A 27,182-nucleotide genomic window follows, 5' to 3' on the forward strand; every position below is an offset into this window, starting at 1 on the left:
ATGGATAAACCAAATGTGATATATCCATAGCAAGAATTTTATGGGTGATGAAAAGTAAGGAAGCACTGATACATGCTACAACATGGATGAGCTTTGAAAAGTGATACTGAGTGAAATGTCAGATACTGTATGATTCCATTACATGAAATGTGCAGGATAGGAAGATCTAGAGATACAGAAAGCAGACTTGTAGTTGCAAAGGCTGGAGCGTGGGAGCGGGGACTGGAGGGTGCCTGTACTGGGTAGGAGATCTCCTTTTTGGGTAATGAAATGCTCTGGAACTCGTTAGAGGTGGTGGTTGCACAGTACTGTGAATGTACTAAATGCATAAAATTGTACACTGTATAATGGCTAACACGGTGAGTTTTATGTTATGTGAATGTTACCTCAACAGCAAAGGATTCAATTTGGTCATATATATTTTTTGTTAATCTGGGTTTTTCCTATGATACTATATTGTGAACATCTTTCCATGACATTGAGTCATTTTTCCATGACATAAAATGGGGTCTTTAAAATCCCCAAGTGTTAAGTTTCAAGCCACTTTTTAATCTTTTAAAATGGTATTATATTAGAAAACAATTTAAAATTTTGTCTTGGGGGGCATTTGGGTGGTTCAGTTGGTTGAGTGTCCGACTGGATTTTTTTTTCCATTTTATTTATTTTTTCAGCGTAACAGTATTCATTCTTTTTGCACAACACCCAGTGCTCCATGCAAAACGTGCCCTCCCCATTACCCACCACCTGTTCCCCCAACCTCCCACCCTTGACCCTTCAAAACCCTCAGGTTGCCCCAACCTCCCACCCCTGACCCTTCAAAACCCTCAGGTTGTTTTTCAGAGTCCATAGTCTCTTATGGTTCGCCTCCCCTCCCCAATGTCCATAGCCCGCTCCCCCTCTCCCAATCCCACCTCCCCCCAGGAACCCCCAGTTTGTTTTGTGAGATTAAGAGTCATTTATGGTTTGTCTCCCTCCCAATCCCATCTTGTTTCATTTTAACTTAGGTCATGATCTCAGGGTCGTGGAGTCTGCTTGACATTCTCTCTTTTTTTCTTCCTTTGCCTCTTTCCCCACTCACATGCTCTCTCTAAATACATAAATAAATACAATCTTAAGAAAAAGAAAATTTTGTCTGATTTTGCAAGAATTCTCTTCATGCACATTGATGGCTTGAGCTATGGTTATCAATTATAAATCGTGTTACTCTCAAAAAACCTATTTTCCAAAAATAATTAATAGACTTTATTGTTAGTACATTTTTATTTTTTAAAAAGATTTACTTATTTATTTTAGAGAGAGGGAGGAGAGTGGGGGAAGGACAGAGGGAGAGAGAAACTCAAGCAGACTCCACGCTGAGTGCAGAACCCAACATGTGTCTTGATTTCCCCACCCACAGATCAGACCTGAGTGAAACCAAGAGTCAGGTGCTTAAAAGACTGTGCCATGCAGACGTTCCTGTTTTATTTTTATTTATTTTTTAAAAAAGTAGTTTCCATGATGGGCATGGAGTCCAGTACAGGGCTTGAACTCAAGACCCTGAGATCATGACCTAAGCTGAAACCAAGAGTCAGAAGCTCAACTGACTGGGCCATGCAGGCATCCCTAACCATGAGTGTAAGAAGGAGCCCTTTGCAAAGGTATGGGCAGGACCAAGAGAAATTTCCCATCAGGGCTAGTTCAGTGTCCTGGGGGTAGCTAGAACTGAGAGCTGCCATCACCCCCAGGTCCATGGGGCCAGGGAGCACTTAGCTATTCCTGGAATCTAGAGGGCTTTGCAGTCATGGAAAGTGCTGTCATGCAAATTCTCTCCTTTGGCGGATGATGGATGTCATTTTTCTAATATTCTCCAATTGCCTGCAGGTGCCTGCCACTGACCCAACACCATTTCCTTACTTGATCCAAAGAGGCTGCAGGTAGGTAGCCAAAGACTCCTACTGTAGCCCTCGGTCTTGACCAGGGTGTGTGTCTACTCCAAATGCCTCCCCAGATGGCGGTTCACTCAGCTCCTCTGCACCATGGTGACCCCCTTGCCTGCTGGCTAAACAGACATCAGAATGGGGGGTGAAATCCTGCCTCTTTCTTTGAAAGTTCTGCTGCCTTTTTTGTGATGTTCTTGGGGTCCCCTTCCATTGGCTGTTGTATGCAAAATTCCCTTTTACACTCCACAGGGATGATCTCTGTTGACGGCAACCCACCTCCTTGAGTGGTGGGGGTGGTCTGACTACTCTTCAGAGCTGGTACCATCCCAAAACTCCTGTCCAGGGGAAGTTGATGTCAACTCTTGTGGGGTCTCAGGACTTTCCTGGTTTCCTCTCAGGCTTATTTTTCCAAAGCCAGCTCCTTTGCTCTCCTGGTACTTCTGTCAAGATGCTGACAGCTCCAGCTTATGGATCTGACCCTTGTCATGCTTCAGGGGCTGGTTGGGTTTCTTGATCTTTATTATGGTAACTGAAATGTAGCAACTATTTCCAGCTTGAGTGTTGGGCCAGATATCATCACCATGGATCCCCTGCAGGACTGGTTCTGAGTGAAATTGCCTCACTGTCTGTTTTTCTCAGCATGTCTGAGGAAGGAAGTAAGAATGACACAGTTTTTAGGCCATTTGATTACCCCACTCTGTGCTGGCTCTTTACAGTCCTGGTGTGGTTTTAGGGGTGGGGAGTGATGTTTATTTGCTGTTCACTCCTCCATGTCATTCAGATTTCTGCTCAAAGGTCATCTCCACAGGACAGCCCTCCCTCATTTTCCCTTGGTCACTTGCAAGCATATCTCGCTCTGTTAATTTTCTTCATTACCACCTCCATTTGACTTGGTTTTATTTCCCGTTGGCTTCTCCCATCAGACATGAGCACCACCATCCAGACACCTAATCTGTCTTGTTCATCCCAGGTCTTGGGTTGTAGCACCCTGGCTAGGTACAGACAGGGTGCTCAAGTACAGTTTGTTGTTAGAGAATGAACTACCTGGGAGGTGTAAGTCCCCCTCTCCATTTTACTGAGGAGGACACGAAGCTCAGAGAGGGCAAGAGACTTGACCAAGGTCACACAGCCAGCGAGGAGCAGGACTGGGATCTGAACTCTGTTGTGCTGAATCCAGAAGTGTTCCTTCCCAACGGCCAAGGAAAGGAAAAGAGGGATCCCGGCCACCAGGCAGACTGCATGCTTGCTCTAAACCTCTGGTTCACTCCTGGGACGTGTGTCTTAATGGTGACACAAAAGAAAAACTGCTTCTCTGTTTTGTGCACCAACAACATGCTGCCCCCCTCACCCCGACCCTTAATGTGCCAAATCTTTATTTATTTTAAAATTGGTGTTTTAGTGATAAAAATTATAGCAGCACAGTGTGGAAGACAAAAAACATTAGAGACAAGTAGAAAGTTAAAAGGATGAAGACTCCAATTCTACTTCCTCCAAGTCCATTGTGATGTGAAGATTCTTCTGGAATTTTTTCAACGTGTATGCAAACACGTGCACACACAGACCCATGTGCATGGGATCATTACTCATATGTCAATTTTTTATTGAGATATAAATCATGTTTATACATTGTTACATTGATAATATAACACATTATATTAGTTTCAGATGTACCCATGATTTAATATTTGTGTATATTGGGAATTGATCACCACAATAAGTCTAGTTAACATCCTTCGTCACACGTAGTTACTAGATTTATTTTGCTGATGAGAACTTTTTAAAGAATATTTATTTATTTATTTTAGAGATATTTATTTACTTATTTATTTGAGAGAGAGAGAGAGAGAATAAAAGTGCTGGGAGGAGCAGAGGGAGAGCACAAGCAACCTTGTGCTGAGCACAGAGCCTGATAAAGGGCTGGAAATCTCATGACCTTGAGATCATGACCCGAGCCAAAATTAAGAGTCAGTAGCCCACCCAGGGCTCCGATTATTTATTTATTTCACAAAGAGAGCGAGAAGAGAGGGGAAGAGGGAGAAGGTGAGGAAGAGAAACAGATTCCCTGTGAAGTCCAGAGCCTGATCCCAGACCCATGAGATCACCTGAGCCCAAACTGTCCAATGCTCAACCAATGAAGCCACCCAGGTACCCCTAGTGATGAAACATTAAAGATTTACTCTCAGCAACTTTTAAATATATAACACAGTGTTCTTAACTATAGTCAGGAAGCTATCTATACATTGTATCCCTAGGACTGACTTATTTCATAGATGGAAGTTTGTACCTTTTCGCACCCTTCACCCATTTCACCCACTCCGTATACCCTGCCTCTGGCAACCATCAATACGTCCCCTGTTTCTGAGAGTTCACTTATCTTTTAAAGATTCCATATAAGTGAGATCATGTGACATTTGTCTTTTTCCATCAGGCTTATTTCACTGAGCACAATGACCTCAACAAGGTCCGTCCATCCATCCACGTTGTCACAAACGGCAAAATTTCTTTCACATATCACTTTTTAAAAAGATTTATTATTATTATTTATTTATTTGACAGACAGAGATCACAAGTAGGCAGAGAGGCAGGCAGAGAGAGGGGGGAAGCAGGCTCCCTACTAAGCAGAGAGCCTGATGTGGGTCTCGATCCCAGGACCCTGAGATCATGACCAGAACTGAAGGTAGAGGCTTAACCTGCTGAGCCACCCAGGCGCCCCTCACATATCACTTTGAAATGTACTTTCTTCTCCTCTCTCTGGAATGTCTGATAGAATGCTTGCAATGTACGCAATGTTTTTTTCAAGCCCACTTTACAGACACGAAGACTGAGGTTCAGAAGGCTGGCAGGCTGTTCTCAAAACTGGCAACTCACAGAGCGACTGCTATCTCTGGTCTGACACACACTTGCCCACTTCCTGGCTCTGGGTGTGAATGCCGTCCCTCCAACACTGGCTGGGGGATATTCCATAAGTCAAACCATGTGATTTAGCAGCTGAGACATTCTTTGTTGGGTGAGAAACACTGGGGATGCTCCAGCCTCCTCTGGCTCAGAGTAGAAAGACCCCACCTGAGGCTTTCTGCCTTGGGAATCAGGGGGAGCCCTGGTCTGATAGACTCTGCCTTTGTGATACTGCAGAGACCTGCTGGGGTTTTAGTCCTTATTTCAACACCTACATAGGGCTTCAATATGAGGCCAGATTTTGCTGCCTACCTTGACCTTGGTCAGTTGTGTGATCTTACCTGTTGTGCTCTTAGTCCCAGTGTCAAAAGAACATGAATCCACTTGCCTTTTTGTGTGGCATTGGTATCTTTTACATCATACTTGCCCTTGGTGACTCGCCTTCTTCCTTCAGATCTCTGTTCACCCTGCTGCCAGGCACAAGGTGGGACCCCGACCCCTGGCACATCACTTATGTGATATGTTCTTGATCATTTGTTTGATCACTGCCCTTATCCCCACAAGACACGAGCCCCTTGACAACAAGGACTGGGTCCATTGTGCTCATTGCAGCATCTCAATTGCCTAAAATACGCTCAACACAGAAGAGTTGTTCAAAAACTTATGGTTGTGTGGACAGCCCCTGGAGATGTAGATTTTTCTCCTTATTTTAAAACTGAGAAAAAAAAAGCCAACCCTTGGAATCAGAGAGGTGAAGCCTTTCCCCTCCCTACTTTCCCTGCAACCTGTCTTAAACCAACGTTTCTGAAAACTCGAAGACGTGTACACAGTTTTCCTGAGGATCTACTTAGAGGCAGTTTGGAGTCATTATTTCTGGGTAGGAGAGCAGGATTCTGAATTTCCTACCAGCTTTGAGGTGATACCTATGGTGGAGGTCTGAGGACCACCTTGAGTAGCCAATCCTTAGAGCACATGGCTGCAAACCTTTCTTTCATTCCCAGACAGTCAATGAGCATTGACTGGGTGCAAGGCTTTGCTGACACCTGTACTGTCGTATTTACCTAATCAGCTGTGGGGCTGGAGCAAGTTGCTTCCCCTGTCTGAACCTCCGGTTCCTCTTCTGTAAAAACAAACTCATGAATGTGATATTGCAGAGCTGTTGGATAATTACACAGCAACAACAGAAGCAATAACAGTGACTGGCACTTACTAAGCCCTTCCTCTGTCCTATGTGTTTTATGTGCACTGTCTTATTTTTTTTTTTAAAGATTTTATTTATTTATTTGACAGAGATCACAAGTAGGGAGAGAGGCAGGCAGAGAGAGAGAGAGGAGGAAGCAGGCTCCCTGCCAAGCAGAGAGCGGGATGCGGGGCTCGATCCCAGGACCCTGGGATCATGACCTGAGCTGAAGGCAGAGGCTTTAATCCACTGAGCCACCCAGGCGCCCCTGTCTTATTTTTTTAAACTTAATTTTTTATTTTTTTAATTTAATTTTATTTTTTCAGTGTTCCAAGATCCATTGTTTACGCACCACACTTACGTGCGCTGTCTTTTAAAATTATTCCTGCTACCTTAGGAGGTGGTGCTAACGAAATGTCCATGTGCAGAAGCAAGGAGCTCTGTCCGGTGGTTCAGCGAACCCAGGGTGAAGTGGGGCTGCCTGGTGCACAGCCAGGCTCCACCAGCTGTGGGACTTTCGGCGAATCAATCACTCAAAGAGCTTGCAGCCTCTGCTTTGTCATCTGTAAAATGAGTGGGGGAAAGGGGTGAATAGATCTACAGGGCTTAAAACAAGATCATGGCTCATGTGGGCAAATGCCATTCCTGCTGTAACTGCCCGTTCACTACTGGCGCACAGTAGGTCCGCAGTGAGCAGAACCCCTCTGGGCTTTGAGGGCTCTTTCTCTTGTGTGTGCAGGATTCTGCCTGGATTAGCGTGCTCTGGCCATGCCCCCTGACCCCTCTGCGGATGGACCTGCCAGCAGGGGTAGTCTGCCTCCATGGAGAGGGAGGAAAAGCAGGGCAGATGGGGGTGTTGCAACCCACTCCACTGAGGGTGTTAGGACCAGTCACCTGAACTCCCGGCCCATGGGAGTGAGGGAGGGGGGAGTTTGGGGCATCACCAGCATCCTACCAGTGTCAGGAGGGCTCTTTCCCCATTCTCTGCTTAGTAGCTTTGCCAGGAGCCCCAATCCCTCATGTCCTCTCTCATCTAAGATCACCCCATAGACAGTTCTGGACAAGACCAAGGAAGGGGCCCAGAGGGGAGCACTAGTCACTGTTGACTGATGCATCCTGGATGTGAGAGGATAATTTACTGGGCAATGGGAGTGTCTTAAGAATTCTCCTTCTGGGTCACCTCATTGCCTGAGATTCCACCATGTAAATGTCCCTGGATTCATAGGGCATTGTCCCAATGAACAGTGTGGAGCAGCATGGCAGAGGGGAAAGGCTTGGGCTTGGGGAATGTGACAGACCTGGCTTCCTTCCAGCTCTGCAATTTGGACTAGAGGCTTGCCCTCTCTGAGCCTCAGTTTTCTCTGCTGTTAAATAGGTATCCTCCCTCCTGTGGACGCCATCTCCTGGGTCTCTCTTCCTGATTCAGGGCCCTGGCTCAGAAGCTGAGGGCAGAGTGAAGCATTAGCTCCTTGGCAGAACATCTGGCACACAGTAGGATTACTTTATGTAGCGCACTTGGCACACCGAAGGAACATTTTGTGCGCAGTACCTGGCACTCAGTGGACATGCTTTGTGTGGAGCCCCTAGTACATACCCCAGTAGGCACTCTTTATGTACTATGTCTGGCACTCAGTAGGTATTCTTTATATAAACACCTGTCAGACTGTAGTCAGATTTATGTAAAGTACACAGCAAATCGCAGGTATACTTTGTGTAGAGTACCTGGCACACAGTAGGCGTGTTTTATGTAAAGTATTTTGCACAGAGTAGGCTCACTTTCTGTAAAGCACCTGACGCATAGTTGGTGTGCTTTATGAGGGCATCTGGCACACAGTAGGTATATTTTACACAGAACACCCAGCACACAGTAGGTGTGCTTTACATAAAGTACCTAGCACATGGAAAATGTGCTTTAGTTAGAGCTCCCAGCCCTTAGGAGACATGCCTTAGGGAGGGTACCCAGCGCACAGTAGGCATGCTGTAGGTAGACCACTGGGCATACATAGGATTTGTGGAGAGTACCTGGCACACAGTGAGAGCACTTTATATAGTGTACCTGACACATAGTAAGTACAGTTCATGTAGAGTTTCCAACACACTGTAGGCATACTTTCTGAGGTGCCCAGCACACAGTAGGCACACTTTACACACAGTCTTTTGCAAGAGTAGGTTGACTTTATTGGAGTGTTGGCACACTCCAACACTAGCACAAATACTAGAGTCAATCCTTTCTCTTCAGCCTGTCTTTTTGGAGGGTTCTGATCCTTTCCATCTTCCTGTGGAACTATCTTCTGTCCTAATCTCAGACCCTCATCGGACCACCCCCCATCTTCCAGATGGTAAGACTGAGTCCTGGTGCTGGCACAGCTCACAATCACAGCCAGGATGGGGCAGAAGTCCATGCAAGGTCTCCCAGCTCTGCTTCCTCTGTCTGGCCACACCGTTTCCTGGCCCCTGACCCCCTGCAGCCTTACCTCTGCACCCGCAGGTGCCCCCTTCTGACTGGGCACCTGACCCCCTGAATCTGATGCAGGTAATCCCCAGCCAGGCTGGTTCCTTTGTTCCTGCCCCAGCAGTCGTATCTCAGCCCAGGCCCTGGGCTGCTTGGAGGCTGGACTTGAACTCCTGCCAGGGTGTGCGGTCCCGAGACCAGGGGCTTCCTGATTCTGTGCTGACTCACCCTCCTGACTCACGCATACGGAGGGGAGCCCCAGATAAGTTTTGGGCCTGATCCTGTTTCCCTGACACCTGAACTCTCAAGTTGAAGTTTTTACCTGCTGCACCCCAGCTTTGAAATGACAGGGGTGGCTGTTAACTTGGGCGCCCAGTGTCACCTTTGCCCATCCCCCAACTCACCCCCCACCCCACGTGGGAAGCACATTGAGTTCTGAGGATCCAGCACCCAAACTCTCTGGATAACACTGAAGTCCCCCTCCCCCACCCACCATTTGGGCCACTGCCAGGTGGGGAGGAGGAAAGCAGACAGGCGGGATTGGCTGGCTTAGCCTGGCCCCTGGCAGCATTGTCCCCTAGGTCAGGGGCCAGAGGCAAAGACTTCCCCAGAGGAGAGGAGAGGAGAGGAGAGGAGGTTGTGTGGCTAAGCTGCTCCTGACTGAAGGTACCATGCTGGGTGTCCTGGCCCTGGGTGGGGAAGGATGCTGCTGCCCAAGGTGGGGATGAATCCAGGGAGAAGCTGTCCTGGGGTAAGAGGGGCTACCAGTGGGAGGTTAACTATCTTTCACTCTGTCTCTGTTTCCTTTTTCCTCCCTCTCACTCTACCTCTTCCTCTGGAATTCTTCTGATTCTCTTCCCCCTTTGGCAACGACCCCCCACCCCCGCCCCGCCCCACACAGTTTGTCCAGTTCCCGGTGTTCACTTTCTCTGCCCCTTCCTGTCTCTCCCATCCTGTCCCTGTTCCTGTCCCTCTCATCCTGGGTCTGTTTGTGAGCAGTCCAGGGAGCTCACCTTTCTGCCCCATTCCTGGGTCTTAGGAACTCACCCTCTGTTCCCTCTGCTCCAGGATGTCACAGCTGAGCCTCTCCTGGCTGGGACTGGGGCAGCTGGCAGCCTCCCCGTGGCTCCTCCTGCTGCTGTCTGGGGCCGCCTGGTTGCTGGCCCGCATCCTGATCTGGAGCTACAAATTGCATGACACCTGCTGCCGTCTCCGGTGTTTCCCGCAACCTCCGAGGCGCAACTGGTTCTGGGGTCACCTGGGCCTGGTGAGTGTGGGTGGGAGACGGGTCTGGGGGTTCAGGGAGGATGGAGTTCTTGAAGGATCTGGAATGGGGATCAGGGCTTGGGCTGGAGTCTGGGCCAGGGAAGAAGCTGGGAGGCTAGCGGAGCTCCTCTTTTCACTCATTCTTCTACTCTGCCATCCCAGGCTATTTGAATGTCTTTGCCCTCCCAGCTTTAGCCTGTTTGGATCCACTTCCTGCCTCTCTTCCCTACATTAATGTCCCTCTGAAGAGCTCTCATGGCAGGCTGCACAGGCACAGTCCCCTGGGGCTCCCAGGGCTCATAGGTAACTTGGACACCTTTTCAAGGGTGCTACACCGGGGTGTCCACCCCCTGCCTGGCCCATTCCCTTGTGTCTGCTCACTTGCCTACAGGTATTAGCTATGACCTCACCACCCTGACCCACAGGGGTCTAGCTTCCCACCCGTACCCCTTCCCAGGGCAGCTTCCTCTGCCCTGCTAAGATGTCCCAATGGGCCCATTACCCAACCTGAATAAAGTTAACTGCTCACTTCCCCTTGCACAAGCTTTCTTTGACCCCTCTCCTGCACCTCAGATGTTGACTTTTGATATGGGTCTGCTATGCTTAATTAAAAAGTTAATTGTCCAATTACTTATCTTCCACCTATCCAACTAGATAGTTGCTCTGGGGAGAAGACACCTGAATGCCCAGCCCAGGGGCTGACATACAACAGACACTCTAAGTGTTTGATGACATAGGAGGTAAATTTGCAATCACCTGCCATGGTCAAGGCCGTGATGAGCCTTGGATGAGCAGTTAGCTGCTCGCATCCCCAGGCATGGGCATAGCTCACCATAACTGCTCAGGATGAGGATCATGGCTGGAGGAAGGACTTCCTGTGATTTTACTTTTATCACTTAGGTTGGAACGGGACATTCTGGGACACATTGTGAAGGTTGCCTGAGATTCTGGGTCTTAGAACGTTCTTAACAAACCCTGGGGATAGCAGGAACGTTATCAATTTACTGTTTCCACTCCCCCTCCAGGGCTTGGCCATGGAGGCTGGTCTGGGTCACTCTTCTCTAGTTCCTCTTGCTGTGTGAGCTCAGCTGAGTCACTCTCCGTCTCTGGACCAACCTCATAATTGCATCAGGGTTCCTGGGGAGCAGGGAGCCATCTGAAAGGTGAAAATGCTTTCTGTTCACCTCTCTGGAGCACCTGAGAGTATTTGTCAGCCCAGGGTGGGGCATCCTGGAGGGATGGAGAGGGACTGGAGAGGATGCATCTCTAGGAGTTAACCATGCCCCCAATTCTCCATTTGGAGGATATGGCCTGGTTTCCTCATTTGTAAGGGCCACAACTGATCAGAATTCATAAGTCCAGGGGCGATATATAGATAAAGAGATAGATAGACAGGATGCTCTATGCACAGCCTGGCCAGGCAGTAGGCACTCAAAGGTGGGCGCTGCCCTCCTGCCTGATGAGCAGAGATACATCTGTCCCTTGGGGTCTTCCAGGGGCTGGAATGTCTTCAGACCCTTCACTATGTGGGAGCCGGGGGTATGTGGATTGGCCAGGACATGACAGGGTGTGGGAATGAGCCCCAGTATAAGTCCTGAGGCCACCCTGCTGACCACAAACCTTCCCCATGGGAACCTTGCTGAGGTTGGAATCACTCCCAGGAGAAGAAGAATCCCACTTCTCAAGCCATGGTCAGACTCTCTGTGGGCAGAGAGCGTGTCTTCTCCTTATGACCTGGGATGCAGCCTTGGGACATGGAAAGGCCTTTAGGACCCTCCTGTCCCCAGAGGGAAGGCAGAGGTTCCCTCTGTGAATGCAGAATCTGGATACTCTGTCCACTGTAGAGGCTGCAGGGAGACCTGCCGTGGCTCTTTCTGGGGAGGTGACGGCCCCTGTTTCCTTGTAGGCCCCCGCCACGGAGCAGGGTTTGAGGGTCGTAAGTCAGCTGGTGGCCACCTACACTCAGGGGTTTAAGTTGTGGATGGGTCCTATCTGGCCCCTGGTCGTTTTGTGCCACCCTGACATGGTCCGGAGTGTCACCAGCGTCTCAGGTACCCATGCGGAGCTTGTGGTGGTGGGTGCTTCGACACACCCCAGGGCTTCCAACCCCTCCATCTCCAAGCTTCACTGCAGCCCCTGCAGGTCCCTGGGCCCTCCTCCCCTATTCTCTCTCAGCCATCCTCCTCTTCTCTTCTGGTATTTGCCAACCCCCTTCTCTCCCCCTTCTCCCTCCACTGCTCAATCCAAGGCTCTGTCCTGGAGGAAACCCCAGTCTTGAAGAGATGGATCTAGACAGAGAGATTCCCAAACTGATGAGGTAGGGAATTGGCCAGAGGGAGATAGCTGTGGCAGCCCAGAGGAGAATCAAAGCCTCTGCTGGGGCAGGCTGGAAGACTTCCTGGAGGAGGAGTTACTGGACCTGGGTCTGGGAAAAGACCAAAAATCTTTTTAAAGGACAGAGCGGAGTGATGTGGTGGACACTGATAGCATCTGAGGTCCTCTGCTGGGCCTGGTCTCACTCTCACCCATCCCCAGGGCCAGAGCAATGAGGGTTGCCACCTGGTGGAGTACCTGGACTGCTATTTCTGTGATATCCATAGACATTCTGGTGGGCTGGTTCCTTCCACCCTAGCCTACAGCTTGTCCACTGCAAGTTCATTGCCCTCCTGCACCAGGCCCCAAGAATCTCCCTGAGGAGAGACCACTCGAGCCTGGGTCCCTTCCTTGTCTTCTGCTTCCTCTACCTCCAGACAGACCAGGCTGAGCAGGGAAATGAACAGCATCTGACAGAGACCCTGGCTTTTTAACACCCGAATTCTGGTTGACTCTGGAAAGGCCCCCTGTTCTCTCTGGATGCCAGAGTCTCTTTCATTTGTGTGGTAGAAACTCAATCCTATGTGGTTTAATCAAAGAAAGGACATCTATTTACAGTGAAATCCAGGGATGTTGTCTTCAGGTATGGCTGGACCAAGGTCTCAAACAACATCATCAAAACCTGTCTTCATTTTTTTGTTGCTGTTGTTGTTTTCCCATTGTGATAGCTTCACTCTCATTCTTGTAAAGTTGAGTCCGAGAAGCTCAATCCCTGTGAAAAAGTGACCGTATTTCAAACAGTTGCAGGAAAAGTTGAAGAATTCCCTTTAATTTTCCTGGCTTGCATCCCAGGGTCAACTTTTAATTAATTAATACATTTTATTTATTTATTTGAGAGAGAGAGAGAGAGAGAGAGAGAATGCATGAGCAGGTGGGAGGTGAGAAGAAGGGGGAGAGGGAGGAGCAAACTCCCTGCTGAGCAGAGAGCCTGATGTGGGACTCAATCCCAGTACACCAGGATCATGACCTGAGCCAAAGGCAGATGCTCAACTGACTGAACCACATAAGTGTCCCAATTTTTCATTTAATCACTGTGGATCTGATTGTCTAGTCTTGGCAAGCACAGGTTCTCAGAGCTATTCTTTTGGGGCTCAAAGCAATTCCATGGCTAAGAAGGGGACTTTGCGTTCAGACAGACCTGGGCTTAGATCTCTGGAATGCACTCAGTACTTGGGAAATTTTAGGCAAGTAACTTCATCATTCAGAGCCTCAGTTCTCTTATCTGGAAATTGGGGATAGAAGAGAAGCCAGGTGAACTTAATGTTTAGGATCCAAAATGGGGAAAGACCCCTTTTGTTCTTGTAACCAAGGGACCCCAGTTGTCATATGGATGGACTGAGGAGGGATCCCAGGAGGAGGCTGGGCTGCTGACGGGTATTCATGGGGTTCAGGTCTGGGATTTTGTCCTGCCCATACTTCTATCCTATGGCCATCCAGAAAGAGTATGAATTGGGCCCTTTTTGTTCCTTTCCAGATTCAGAGCTCAGAGGAAGGTCTGCTGTACACACAGGACCTGGCAAGCACCTATGGGGATGTGTGCTGCTGGTGGGTGGGTCCCTGGAACGCGGTGATCCGCATCTTCCACCCCACCTGCATCAAGCCTGTGCTCTTTGCTCCAGGTAGACACACTATGACCATGGCTTACTCACTGCTGAGGTCTTTGTGCTGCTTCCAGCTTGGCTGGTGACCCAGTTGCAGATAGGAGGGGCTGTGGCAGAGATGCCACTGTCTCTGTCTCACCTGCACCCCCACCGGCCAGACCCGCAGTCATGTGTGCTCATGCCTAGGGTGTGATTATGCAGTGCGTGCTGTATGACCATGTCTAGAGACATTTATGTTTCCACCTGCCTTCTGGTTACAGCCAGTGTACATTATGCTTGGTTATACCTGCCTGGTAAATGGCTACACCTGCTATCAAGTGAAGGTGCCCTTTGTTATGTCTGGGGCTCGGCTGTGGCCAAGGATATTTGAGACATGTGTGGGTTCTGTCTGGTTTTTGTCCGAGATGCCATTTGAGATGTCCGGTTCTCCTGTTGGTCATGTCTGGGCCATGTCTGGGGTTTGTCTGAGGTCCGTGACCCAGAATCCTTCTGAGAAATGCTGAAGCTTTCTGTGAGTCTTGTCCAGAGCCTGTCTTGGGATACGTCTGTGTCATACCTAGTCCACAGCTGTGACATTAGTGGGGTCATATTTAAGTCTTGTCTGAGGCCGTCTGAAGGACACACTGATGTTGTATCAGGTTGTCTTTGGGTCCATGTCAGAGCATGTCGCATCCTGTCAATGTGTGTTATGCACATTGTTTCATGTCAGGACGTGTTAACACATGGTGGGGCCATGTCAGTTGTTGCAGGAGATGTCAGGGGTTCTGGGACAGATGAGGTGTCCTAGGTCTCTGCAAAGGCATTTTGTGGAGTGCTGACTTGTGTTTGGGTGTTTTGAACACATTGGACCAGGTAGGAGCCATGTCAAGTTATGCTGGGGTGTTTTGTGCCATGTTAAGGTGCATCTAAGTACATGGGGTTATGTCTGCAGGCTTTGCCTTTGTTCTGCTCTGAGGTGCAGCCTGGTCTGGTCTCCCCTCACCTCCCCACTCCTCTCTTGTTTCCTCTGCCCTTGTTTCCATCCCTGCTATGCTGGGCTTGGAGTGGGTATGGAGACCCCTGGTGGCAGCTTCTACCCCCCCCAAACCAAAGCACTTCCCCTTCCCCTCTTATGAACCCTGATGGTCCTCCTTCATGTCAGCTGCCATCGCACCCAAGGACATGGTCTTCTACAGCTTCCTGAAACCCTGGCTGGGTGAGTAACTGTGGGTAAAGGGGACTGGGGACAACCTTGGGGGCCAAAAGAAGGCACTGCCCTTGCCTACTCCTCGTTGCTGTTTCTACTAGGGGATGGGCTCCTGTTGAGTGCTGGTAACAAATGGGGCAGCCACCGCCGCATGCTGACACCTGCCTTCCACTTCAACATCCTGAAGCCCTATGTGAAGATTTTCAATGGCAGTGTGAATGTCATGCATGTGAGTTCTTGAACCCAAGGTCCCAGCTGATGTCTTGGTGGTGATGAGGGCTCTGTGACATCTTGTCTGGAATACTGGCTCTTCTAGATTAACTTTGATGCCATTGCTCTTCCTCTCTGAGTCTCAATTTTCTCAGCTGTAAAATGGGAGTAATGGTCCCCACATTGCAGGGTGGGTCAAGATAATGTAATATATTCATGTTCCTGGCACACAGTAGGTTCTTGGAAGATGTTAGTTTTTATGTTTCCCTTGCAAAGAAGCCTTGGAACCCGAGACACAGTTGAATGTTATGAACATCATACAGTAGTTATTACTGAATTAATAATGAACCACTTTCAAAATCAGTGTTTTCAAATGATGAGGGTTTATTAGTGCTAACAAGTCTATGAGTCAGTTGTCAGGGTCTTCTGGACATGGATGGGGTCACATGTACCTTTCACTAGCTGTGGGTCAGGTATATACTTTGCAGATCTGGGCATTCACATGTTAGGGGCTTGGCTGACTGCAGGCTGATCTAAGATGGTCTCAGCTCAGACAACTGAACTTTCTTTAATGTGATTCTCTCCTTCCAGAAGGCATCTCAGATTTGTTCACATGGCAGAGGCAGAGTCCCAAGAGGCGGAGAGGAAGTTTCAATGCCTCTTGAGATCTAGGTTTAGGAAGGTCACTTCATTGTTTTCACCATGGTCTGTTGGTCAAAGCAAGGCAAAAGATCAGTACAGAATCAAAAGGTAGTGAAAATGGCTCCACCTCTTAATGGAAATTGCTGAAAAATCACATTGCAGAGGGTGTGGCTATAGGGAAGTGAAGAAAAGGAGGTTGGGGTTTTTGCAAAGTGCCTGGGATTTTTTTTTCATACTTGCAAGCTGAGGAGTGAGATTGTTACCATTTTGTGGATTCTGTCAGAAGATAGGAGACTCCTGTTTCAGAGACAAAAGATGGTTTATTACTCATAGTACAGCAAACACACATACTTCTTGATTGCATTTTTTTCTCTAAGTCACCAAATCCCATGAGGCCAACACAGGTGGGCTTCAATGTTTATGCAATATGTCACATGACAGGGCAGGGGTACTAGATTTAGGGACTCTATGACTTTTTGGAAATTAGAAGGAAGTCTGACATTTGTCCAGAGGGAAATATTACCTTATCACTAAGGGTGTTTGCTGCAAACACAATTCTGAGAAATGGCTGAAGTAAAGAACATCAAGGCCTTGCATTTTTTTGGCATACCAACTAGAATGGGCAGGGGCACTCAGGGCCCCAGGACTATCCACGGACTACCTTTTCTTAATTTATAACAATTAAAATGATGAAAATCAACACTTATTCAGAACTTGCTATATGCCAGAAGCTGTGTGTACATTCCACGGCATATGGTGTCTCATTTGATTTTCACAACTCTATGAGGTAGAGATAATCTCGTCCATTATGATAAAAATGAGGTTCCAAGAGGTTAGGGAGCTTGCCCATGTTCACACAGCTAGCACATGAGCTAATAAGTGGAGCTGGGATTCCAACCTGGTTTATTGTTCACCAAACCAAGTCATCTTAACTGTTACTGAAGCTTTGGCATGTGGCGACCAGAGAGGGCAAGAATTGACCAAGGGCACATAGAGTATGGGAGGCAGAGCCAGAATTTGAACTCAGGTCTCCGAACTCCCAGGCATGGCGCCTTAATAGTAACAGTTTCTACTTCTACCCAGGCTTGGTCCTCCTTGAGGATGGGTGCCTGGGGCCAAGAGGCTGGGTATGGGGGATTCCATCTTGGTGGTTGGTGTTGGGGAGGGCTTCAGGGGAGGCAGGTTCCAGCCCCAGTTCTTCCTCCTTCTCTTCCCAGGCCAAGTGGAAGTGCCTGGTGTCAGAGGGTAGCAACCATCTGGACATGTTTGAACACATCAGCCTCATGACCCTGGACAGTCTACAGAAATGTGTCTTCAGTTTTGACAGCAATTGCCAGGAGTGAGTCTCTGGGAATGGGAACATAAGCCATAGATGGGGGAAGGGAACATTCATCAGCACAATCAGAAAGGACTTTCTGGAGGAGATGGATCAGAAGTAGACATTGAAGGACAAGGAAGGGAAAGAGAAAAAGTGATCCTTTCAGGTAGGTAGAAATGTTTGATAAAGGGCAGGGGGCCACGATGAGCAAATCATGTGCCACAGTGAGGAGCCACCTTGGGAATGAGGGTGGAGCAGTTGGGTGGGGCTGTATCTTAAGGACTTTCAAGATGTAGACACAGGCATATGAACTTTATTCATATGCCACTCCATATCATGGAAGGCAGTGAGCTGATGAGGGTCATGGTCAAAGCTGTTCTTGGACATCTGACTCTAGGGAGGACCAATTGCTGTGTAGATGGTGGGTGGTATTGAAATTGAATTCAAGAGTAGGGAGGCGCCTGGGTCCATTGATCAAATGAGAGAAGGTAAAGTCTGAGCTGTATGGAGAGAGAGGAGAAATGCATAATGTCTCAGCTGGGATGGAGTGCCTGGGGCATGGAGGCAGTTCACAGAAATGGGAACCAGGGAGAGAAGAAGTTCTGGAGAGGTATGTCTCCTGGATCATCCCCACCAAGTACCTGTGGGGCCATCTGTTTTCTGCTAACTCAGTTTTCTGATGGGAGGTAGCTCCCAGCTTCTGGTAGGAGGCCTTTTCTCAGTGTTGAGGTGAGCTAAGTTGTTGCCCTCCTTTATGTCCTCAACCTGCAGGAAGCCTAGTGAATATATTGCTGCCATCTTAGAGCTCAGTGCCCTCGTGGCAAAACGGCATCAGCAGATCCTCCTGCACACGGACTTCTTGTACTACCTCACCCCAGATGGACAGCGCTTCCGCAGAGCCTGCCGCCTGGTGCACAACTTCACAGATGCTGTTATCCAGGAGCGACGCCGCACTCTCCCTGATCAGGGTGTTGATGACTTCCTCGAGGCCAAGGCTAAGACCAAGACTTTGGACTTTATTGATGTCCTCCTGCTGACCAAGGTGTGTTTCTCTGGGATCTGAATATAAGAGGTAGAATGGACCTTGATTTCAAATTTCAAATTGAAGAATTTAGACTTGATCCTGAGGGTAATGGAGAGCCATGGAAGCTGCTTGAGGAAGGGAGGGATGGATTAGGGATATGTTTTAGAGAAGACTATGGGGAATGCAGCCTGCAGTGGACTGTTAAGTCTGACAGTGGGATGGGCCTGAGATTTTACTCTACTTAATAAGGTAGTCTCGTGTGTGTGTGTGTGTGTGTGTGTGTGTGTGTGTGTGTGTGTATTTATATACCAGAACCCTAGATCAGAGAAGCCCATTTATTGCTCACAAAAGTAAGAGTAGCCAGAAAGGCTACTTTGTAGGCATGGTTCCTCTTTCTGAAATTCTTCTGAGACCTACAGGATGCTTGTATGTGTACATGCATGCATGCTTTCCTCACAGGAGCGGTAACTCTACATTATTAATCCTGGAACTTATGAAGGACTGCTGACACATCTGCCCCTTCTTCTTCTGTGTGTGTGTGGGTGTGTGTGTGTGGTGTGTGCGTGAGTGCGTGCAAGTGAGAGGGAGAGAGACACACACACACAGAGTTTTAAAGTATAAACAAGTCACTACTGGGTATTTACTCCAAAGATACAGATGTAGTGAAAAGAAGGGCCATCTGCACCCCAATGTTCATAACAGCAATGGCCACAGTCACCAAACTGTGGAAAGAACCAAGATGCCCTTCAACGGACAAATGGATAAGGAAGATGTGGTCCATATACACGATGGAGTATTATGCCTCCATCAGAAAGGATGAACACCCAACTTTTGTAGCAACATGGATGGGACTGGAAGAGATTATGCTGAGTGAAATAAGTCAAGCAGAGAAAGTCAATTATATGGTTTCACTTACTTGTGGAGCATAAGGAATAACACAGAGGACAAAAGGAGAAGGAAGAGAAAAGTGGATTGGGGGAAGTTGGAGGGGGAGACAAAGCATGAGAAACTGTGGACTCTGAGAAGCAAACTGAGGGTTTTGGAGGAGAGGCGGTGGAGGGATGGGTGAGCCTGGCGGTGGGCATTAAGGAAAACACGTGTTGCATGGAGCACTGGGTGTGGTGCATAAACAATGAGTCTTGGAACACTGAAAAAGTAAAATAAAATAAAATAAAGTATAAGCAAGTCCTTTTCACTGAGAAGGCAATGTCTGTAGGTTCTATTGGCTTATTGCCAGGGTAGATGAGGAATCTCTGGGTCTACTCTTCTAGAATGTGAGCAAATGTCTCTGGAGCAATGCTCAATCTCTAACTTCCAAGGGAAGTTGTCATTCAATCTCCTGTAATCCAGGTTGCCAATAACTTTTTTTTTTCCAGAAAGTTTTCATCATGTAGAAACATGAAAATATTCATGAATCATTGATTCCTCCCATGAGGGACAAAGGATGGGGTAAAGAGGCCTGGGAGGAGGGCTGTGGTGCGAGGTCTCTGGTGATAGTGAACAAAGGAGGTGTACGAATGCAGGGTGGGCTTGGGTCTCTGGATGGATGATGGAGGTTCAGAGGTTGTCTCAGGTTAGACTCAGGAGCTCTCAGAGCTGATGTGATTTGGTGTGTGTGGGGGGGCATGTCTTATTTCTCTCCAGGATGAAGATGGAAAACAATTGTCAGATGAGGACATCCGAGCAGAGGCTGACACCTTCATGTTTGAGGGTGAGCCTCCCAGTGTGGGACTATGGGGGGTGGGGCAGGGGTCTGTCCAATCTGAGGAACTTGACAGGTGGGCCCTGAACCAGCCCACCCCACCCCATCCTCCCTGGGGGCCTTAATTAAAAGCGCTGTCCACCTTCTGGTGCTGAACAAGCACCAGAACCTGAGACCCAAGCCTGTCTGGCTGCTTCTCAGGCCACGACACCACAGCCAGTGGCCTCTCCTGGGTCCTGTACAACCTTGCAAAGCACCCAGAATACCAGGAGCGCTGCCGGCAGGAGGTGCAGGAGCTCCTGAGGGACCGTGAGCTTCAAGAGGTTGAATGGTGAGTGCAGGTCATCATGGTTTGTTCCTGAACCTCTCCGTTTGGTTTTGTTCCCCAGCTGGGGAAGGGGAAGAATCTTTTGGTTAATTCTGTCATTATTACTTAGTGAGAATAGGAGCAAAGCTCAGAGGCAGGATCTGTACCCAGTCTGGAGAGCAGGGGAAATTGAGAAAGACTTGGGCTGCTGACAGAATAGTGACAATGTGTGAAGGCTGGTGGTGACACTTAGTTCATTTTCATTAAGGGAACTTCCATTCCATTCTCTTACTATTCTCTCTTAAATCAATTGTCCTGAACATCTTCACTCCTTAAATGTTTGCTTCTCTCTTGCCTTCTAATTCCTTCCATATTGTTCAGTTCAGGATTCATAGGGGATACGTGGTTTTAAAATCATTCAATTCTTGTCCAGGAATAGCAGCACCTTCATCCATCCAACCTCCATTCAGAGAACACTGCCACCCTACCTTTCCATTCCCAGTTCTGTACCTTCTCCAATTCATACTAGCTCATTCCGTGTGCTGGAGACCCAAGAAGGACCAGCCCTGGCCCTTGTCTTCCAAGAGCTCCAAACTTGTGGGGGAATTGTCTCAGGTCAGGACACTCCTGGTCCACATGGGCTGGACTAGGGTGGAGAGTATGAGAGGCAAGTCTAAGGGTAGAGAGAGTGCCTCTGCTGGGACCCTGAGTGATGATTGGTAGATATTTGGGTGTTGTTAGGGTGCAGTTAGTTCAAGAAAACAAAGTGGGCAAAAGTGAAGAGGAGTAGAGTAAGGGAAGAGGGAAAGGGAGAAGAGAGGGGGAAAGAGGGAGAAAGGGAGAGACAGAGAGAAGGAGAAAAGGAAGGAGGGAGAAGAGAGAAAGAGAAAGAGAGGCAGACAGGCAGACACACAGGGGGAGAGAGAAATAAAAAGAGAAAGAGACACTGACTCATGGTGAGGTGACATGACTGGGAAATGGTAGCAAAGACTGGTTGTAGGAGACTTTAGAATCAATGTCATTGGCCTCAATTGTTAACCCAAGGGCAATGGGGGGACTTTGGGATTATTTGAGCAGGAGGAGGACAGGTCAGATCTGGGTACCAGGAAGATCTTTCTAGGGCTAGTTGGGGAACATACTGGAGAGGACAAGCTGTAGCATGGGGACTGGGGAGGGGATTTTGAGGGCTGGGTCAGGCCAGGGGCATAGGGATGTAGAGCAGGCATTGGACTGGACAGGCATCTTGAAGGTAGCGTTTTCCACACCACGCCTTCACTCAGCATAGCAGCTCTGTGAGGTAGAGTAGAGAAACACTTTTATGCTGTTTCAACCAAGATTTCAAACAAAACTATACACTTGGTTAGGGGCGCCTGGGTGGCTCGGTGGTTTAAGCCGCTGCCTTCGGCTCAGGTCATGATCTCAGGGTCCTGGGATCGAGTCCCACGTCGGGCTCTCTGCTCTGAAAGGAGCCTGCTTCCCTCTCACTCTCTCTGCCTGCCTCTCTGCCTACTTGTGATCTCTCTCTGATAAATAAAATCTTTAAAAAATAAAAAAATAAAAAACTATACACTTGGTTAAAAAAAAGGGTGTATAAAAAGAGAATTTATAATCAGGGCACCTGGGTAGCTCAGTTGGTTAAATGTCCAACTCTGGTTTTCACTCAGGTCATGGTCTTGGGGTTGTGAGATTAAGCCCTATGTCCGGCTCCACACTAAGCATGAAATGTGCTTAAGAGTCTCTCTCTCTCTCCCTGCCTCGCTCTCCCCTCAAATAAATTAATAAATCTTTAAAAGAAAGAGAAGGTTTATAATAGAAATGAAGTTTTTCTTAATCCTCACCCTAGAAGTAACTCTTGTTAATGATTTCCTGTGTGTCCTTCCAGAAGACGACTATCCTGATACCTACATGAAAACTATCTCCCTACCCCCGCCAATGGGAATTAAGGTCTACAGGTTAGCTAAGAGTCTTTGAGATCTTTTCATTTTCTTAAAACACAAGTGTTGGAAAAGTAGTTTTGAATTGCAAAAACAATGATGAGAACAAGTTCTTGCTCTGAGACATAAAGAAGACTACAGTTATCATTGACGTCCTCCCCTCAGCTGAATCTCCTCTCTCCCCAGGGATTTCTAGATTCGTTGATTTATCATGTGTCTTTCCATAACTGTCTATCCAGACATCTGTCTATCTCTCTATCATCTCTATCTGTCATCTCTCTCTCTCTCTCATCTTTTTGTCCTTAACACATTTTGCATTTCCATATACATACAGTTTGTGACTTGTTCTATTCGCTCAACATGTGTCTTGCAGCTCTTTCTTTCTGTGTGCTACATAGCTGTCCATAGTTTACTTGGTTCACCCCATTATGAGGTCACTCATGTTAGTATTCTCAGTTATACTGGACATTGATGAATTGCCTTCCAGAGTCTCTGTGCTGATTTACCTTTCAGCCTGCAGTGTGTGATAGGGCTTCAGAGCTCTAGTTCCTCCTTCTTGATTGCTGTGTAATATTCTACCATATGGCTTTACCATAATTTATCTAAACATCTCCCATTGGTGGATACTTGGATTGTGTCTAATCTTTTCATAAAATAAATATGGGGTAGTCAACATCTGTGAACACTGACCCATGCTTACACATGTGAATGTCTCTCCAGTGCAAATTTCCAGAAGGGCAATTCCTGAGTCAAAGACAGTCCAAGTTTTTATCATTTTAGTAGCTATTGCAAATCTGTTCCTGTCCACTGAAGTTGATGTTGCCAGCTTTCTCATACCTTTACCTTTGTTATTATTGTACTGAATTTTATTTTATTTTATTTTTAAAGATTTTATTTATTTATTTGAGAGAGGGAATGAGAGGGAAAGAGAGAGTGTGAGAAGGCGGAGGATCAGAGGGAGAAGTAGACTCCCCGCCAAGCAGGGAGCCCAATGCAGGACTTGATCTTGGGACTCCAGGATCATGACCTGAGCTGAAGGCAGTTGCCTTACCAACTGAGCCACCCATGTGCCCCTGTGTTGAATTTTAAATCTTAGCCAATTTTTCATATTTCCTCTTTTTAGGAATGTTTCTTTAAATTAAGAGTCTTAACATCTTTTGAACATTTGGGGGGCTACTCCCAAAATTTTTTAATATTGAGGTATAACACATACATCCTATTACTTTTAGGTATACAACAAATGAGTTGATATTTGTATATATTACAAATGATCACCACAATTATTCTAGCTAATATTTGTCACCATATGTAATTATGGAATTTTTTTTCTTGTCACGTGAACTTTTAAGACCTATTCTCTTAGCAACTTCCAAATATGAAATACAGTGTGATTATCTACAGTATTATCGTAGTCAATACACTTTCTGAGTTAAGAGTTTTCATCTTCTTGGATAACTACCCAGAGGTGAGATTGCTGGATAGTGTGGTGGTTCTGCTTTTTAATCATTTTGAGGAAACTTCATACTGTTTCCACAGTGTCTGAATCAGTTTGCAATCCCACCAGCAGTGCACAGTGTTCCTTTTTCTCCACAACCTCATAGGTATTTATTATCTGTTGTGTTTCTGATAACAGCTATTCTAACAGCTATGAGGTGTGAGATGAGACCTCAATGTAGTTTTGATTTGCACTTCTCTGATAATTAGTGATTTTGAGCACATTTTCATGTACCTCTTGGCCATCCATGTGTCCTCTTTTAAAAATGTCTATTCAGGTCCTTCTGTGCACATTGATAAGCCATTTGTATTTCACTTTATGTGAGCGGTACTCACCTTTTTTGTTGTTTCTCTGAGTTTTTCTCTTTTTTCATATTTACTTATAATGACTCACTTAAAAGTAATCCTTTTCTGTCTTGCGTTGCAAAAGATAGCCTTTTACTTTTGAGGGAGCACTTTTGGTTAATTTTTATGGAGACACATTTGTCTAAACTTTCTTTCACAGCCCTACTGTCTGTCCTTCTTTTAGGGTTTTGTGGGCTTCCCTTACGAGATGGTAAGGCTTCACTTACTCACAGCTTCTGTTGCATGAGTATCCTTTCCTGTTCTTGCAGCACAGCCACACTATGTGTGTGTGTGTTTGATCACTGTATCTTTGTGATAGCTCTTAATGTCTGGTAGAGTGAGTTTCTCTTCCTTAATCTTTCATTTTTATTTTTTATTAAAAATTTTAAAAAAGATTTTGTTTATTTGAGAGAGAGAGAGAGAGAGAGAGAAAGCAAGCAATAGCAGAAGCAGGGGAAGTGGCAGATGGAGAAGAAGAATCCCCACTGAGCAAGGAGCCCGACTTGGGGCTCGATCCCCTGACCCTGGGATCATGACCTGAGCTGAAGGCAGATGCTTAATTGACTGAGCCACCCAGGCACCCCCTCATCTTTACGTTTATTATTTTTAAATATTTATTTATTTATTTGAGAGATGGGGAGGGGTTGAGGGAGATGGAGCCTTAAGCAGACTCTGCTCTAAGCATGGAGCCCGACATGGGGCTTCATCCCACAACCTGAAATCATGACGTGAGCCGTAATCAAGAGCTAGATGATCAACCAACCATCCAAGCGCCCCCCAATCTTTCGTTTTTAAATTGACCTAATTCTTCATGATCTTTTATCCTTCCAGAAATGTTTTAGAGTAAGGTTATCAAGTTCCTAAAAATATCTGGTAGATTTTCACTTGAACTAAATATATTTTATTGGTTGAGTTGAATATATGATTGACTTGTGGAAATGGATTACTTCATGATATGAACAGATACCATCCTAGACTGTGGAAGGAATACTCCTATTTTTGGATATCTGAATACTCTTTAGTCTTTTAATAAAATCTAAATTTTAAAATGAGATATCTTATGCATGTTTTGTTAAATTAACCCTAAGATACTTCTGTTGCCATGCTGACTTATATCTTCTATTTGTAGCAAGAGAAGTTTAAAAATTCATTAGAACATATGGATTTCAATCTCTATATTTTTTGGGGGGGCTAAGCTTAATCCAGGTATTTATATCATCATCATCATCAATCTTTTTCCTTTATCTTTTCTAATTGATTATTATTTCAACATGGAAAACTAATTTTTTTAATATACATATAAATTTTGTGTCCAGTGGACATAGTAAATGCTAAGTATGGAATCCCATATTAAGTTTTTTTAAAAAAGCTCTTGGATTAACTGGGGAGCTACCCAGAGAATAGTTCATTCAACCTGATCCTCATGTGTTGAACAGATAACATCAAGATGGAATCAAATATTTAAAATAAAAAATAAAAGTGTCTTAAAAGCTCTAGAGGAAACTGTGGGAAATTATTTTATAGTTCCAGAATATGGATGTCCTTCTTCTTCTTCTTCTTCTTTTTTTTTTAGATTTTATTTATTTGTCAGAGAGAGAGAGACTGAGAGAGAACACAAGCAGGAGGAGAGGGAGAGGCAGTCAGAGGAGAAGCAGGCTCCCCACTGAGCAAGGAGCCTAGTGCAGGACTGGATCCCATGATCCTGGGATCATGACCTGAGTCGAAGACAGATGGTTAATGATGGAACCACCCAGGTGTCCCAAGGCTGTCTTTATTTTTGACACAAATCTCAGGAAGTATACAAGAGGAGATTACTCTATTGTTGAATGAAAAAATACAGAGCAGTGTGTGTAATATATAATATTCTACTCTAAAAATTTTTTTTAATGCAAAAAGTAACTCTGAAAGGACAAATAAAAAATAAGAACCTAGGCAAACTGTGAGAATGGGAAATGAATGGTGTTGAGTCAGAGGGGTGTGTTTTATAGTTTTCCAGTTTGAACTACTTAATGATATCAGCTGTTAAAAATTGAAATCACTACACAATTTGAAGGGGATCAGAGAAAAAGAATCCAACCCCCTTACTTTATCTTCAATGTTTATAAAATTTTCTGGTGTATTCTCTTGTGTTTTCTAAGCATAGAATCACTATCTGCCAAAAATGATACATTTACCCCCACTTTTCAGATTGCATTAACTGTCCTTTTTGCTCTTGTCTAATTGCATTAGCTAGTATCTCTACTACCATGATAAACTTTGGCTGTGTTTTGGTTGTTTCTTACACGTTTGGCTTTTGATTTTGCTCTCTCGCAATAAACAGTATGTAATTTTTATGCAAATTTGTAAAACTTTTTATGGTTGGCTTTTGGGTATTGTGCTTTGCTCAGAAAACCTTCTAAAAACACCCAGCTAAATTTTCCCTTTTACTTCTGTGATGCTGCTTTTCTTTTTTCTTTTTAAAAAACCACTTTATTGAGGTGTGGTTGACATATCAAAAGCTGTACATGTTTAATGTACAGAACTCAGTGAGTTTAGAGATATTTGATCCATCTGGAATTTATTTTGGTATAGGGAGAGGGGATCTCATGGGGCATGTTTTTGCTGCCTGGATAATTGTTGGGGGTGCTTCCTCAGGGACGACCTGACCCAGTTGCCCTTCCTGACCATGTGCATCAAGGAGAGTCTGCGGTTGCATCCCTCAGTCACAGCCATCTCCCGCTGCTGTACCCAGGACATTGTACTCCCAGATGGCCGGGTCATCCCCAAAGGTGCCCACAACCTCAGGGGGAAGGAGCCTCCTGGGCAGGAAGAGGGGCCCATCAGGCAGGGGGAAACTCTTCCTGACTGGCTCCTTGTCTCCCACAGGTGTTACCTGCCTCATTAGTATTTTTGGGACCCACCACAACCCATCTGTGTGGCCAGACCCTGAGGTGCTGCCTCCCCCTCCAAACCCACAGCCCACCCTCCTCCTTGTCAATTCCCCTAGGGGAACATAAGGGAGGGCGCAGGGTTCTGACCTGGTAAATCAAACATCACCTCCCCCCACCATACACGTCCGCCTCTCCCAAGCTGGCTGTCCTGGGAAACCCCAACCAGCAGCCCTGCCTCTCTCCACCCTTAGGTATACAATCCCTTTCGCTTTGACCCAGAAAACATCAAAGAGAGGTCACCCTTGGCTTTTATTCCCTTCTCCGCGGGGCCCAGGTGAGCTCAGGGTGCATCCGAGGTGGGAATGGGGTGGTGGGGCAGGGGTCTGGGACTGAGATCCCAGACAAGGCTGTGGGGCGGGAAACGGGGAAATTGAGGATGGCTCTCCTTCTCTCCCCTCCTCCAG

At 46.6% G+C, this 27,182-nt stretch overlaps 1 protein-coding gene across 3 annotated transcripts in view; it reads left to right on the forward strand.

The window, feature by feature from the left end:
* Nucleotides 1-27,182, forward strand: part of LOC123932269 (cytochrome P450 4F3) — a 49,186-nt gene that overhangs the window by 21,267 nt on the left and 737 nt on the right. The window contains exons 1-12 of one of the 3 annotated variants that reach the window (XM_045990040.1): nt 9,063-9,112; nt 9,515-9,713; nt 11,619-11,763; nt 14,828-14,881; nt 14,974-15,101; nt 16,942-17,063; nt 17,814-18,084; nt 19,711-19,777; nt 19,970-20,099; nt 26,483-26,616; nt 26,714-26,778; nt 26,970-27,052. In XM_045990040.1, coding sequence (XP_045845996.1) covers nt 9,516-9,713; nt 11,619-11,763; nt 14,828-14,881; nt 14,974-15,101; nt 16,942-17,063; nt 17,814-18,084; nt 19,711-19,777; nt 19,970-20,099; nt 26,483-26,616; nt 26,714-26,778; nt 26,970-27,052 — 1,397 coding nt within the window. In that variant the 5' untranslated portion in view covers nt 9,063-9,112; nt 9,515. Of the gene's footprint in view, nt 1-9,062; nt 9,113-9,514; nt 9,714-11,618; nt 11,764-13,559; nt 13,705-14,827; nt 14,882-14,973; nt 15,102-16,941; nt 17,064-17,813; nt 18,085-19,710; nt 19,778-19,969; nt 20,100-26,482; nt 26,617-26,713; nt 26,779-26,969; nt 27,053-27,182 lie in introns of those variants that run through there. The other 2 variants (XM_045990038.1, XM_045990039.1) reach the window with 2 other exon arrangements.

The sequence above is a fragment of the Meles meles genome, chromosome 20 (genome assembly GCF_922984935.1).
Source record: "Meles meles chromosome 20, mMelMel3.1 paternal haplotype, whole genome shotgun sequence".
Lineage (NCBI taxonomy): Eukaryota > Metazoa > Chordata > Mammalia > Carnivora > Mustelidae > Meles > Meles meles.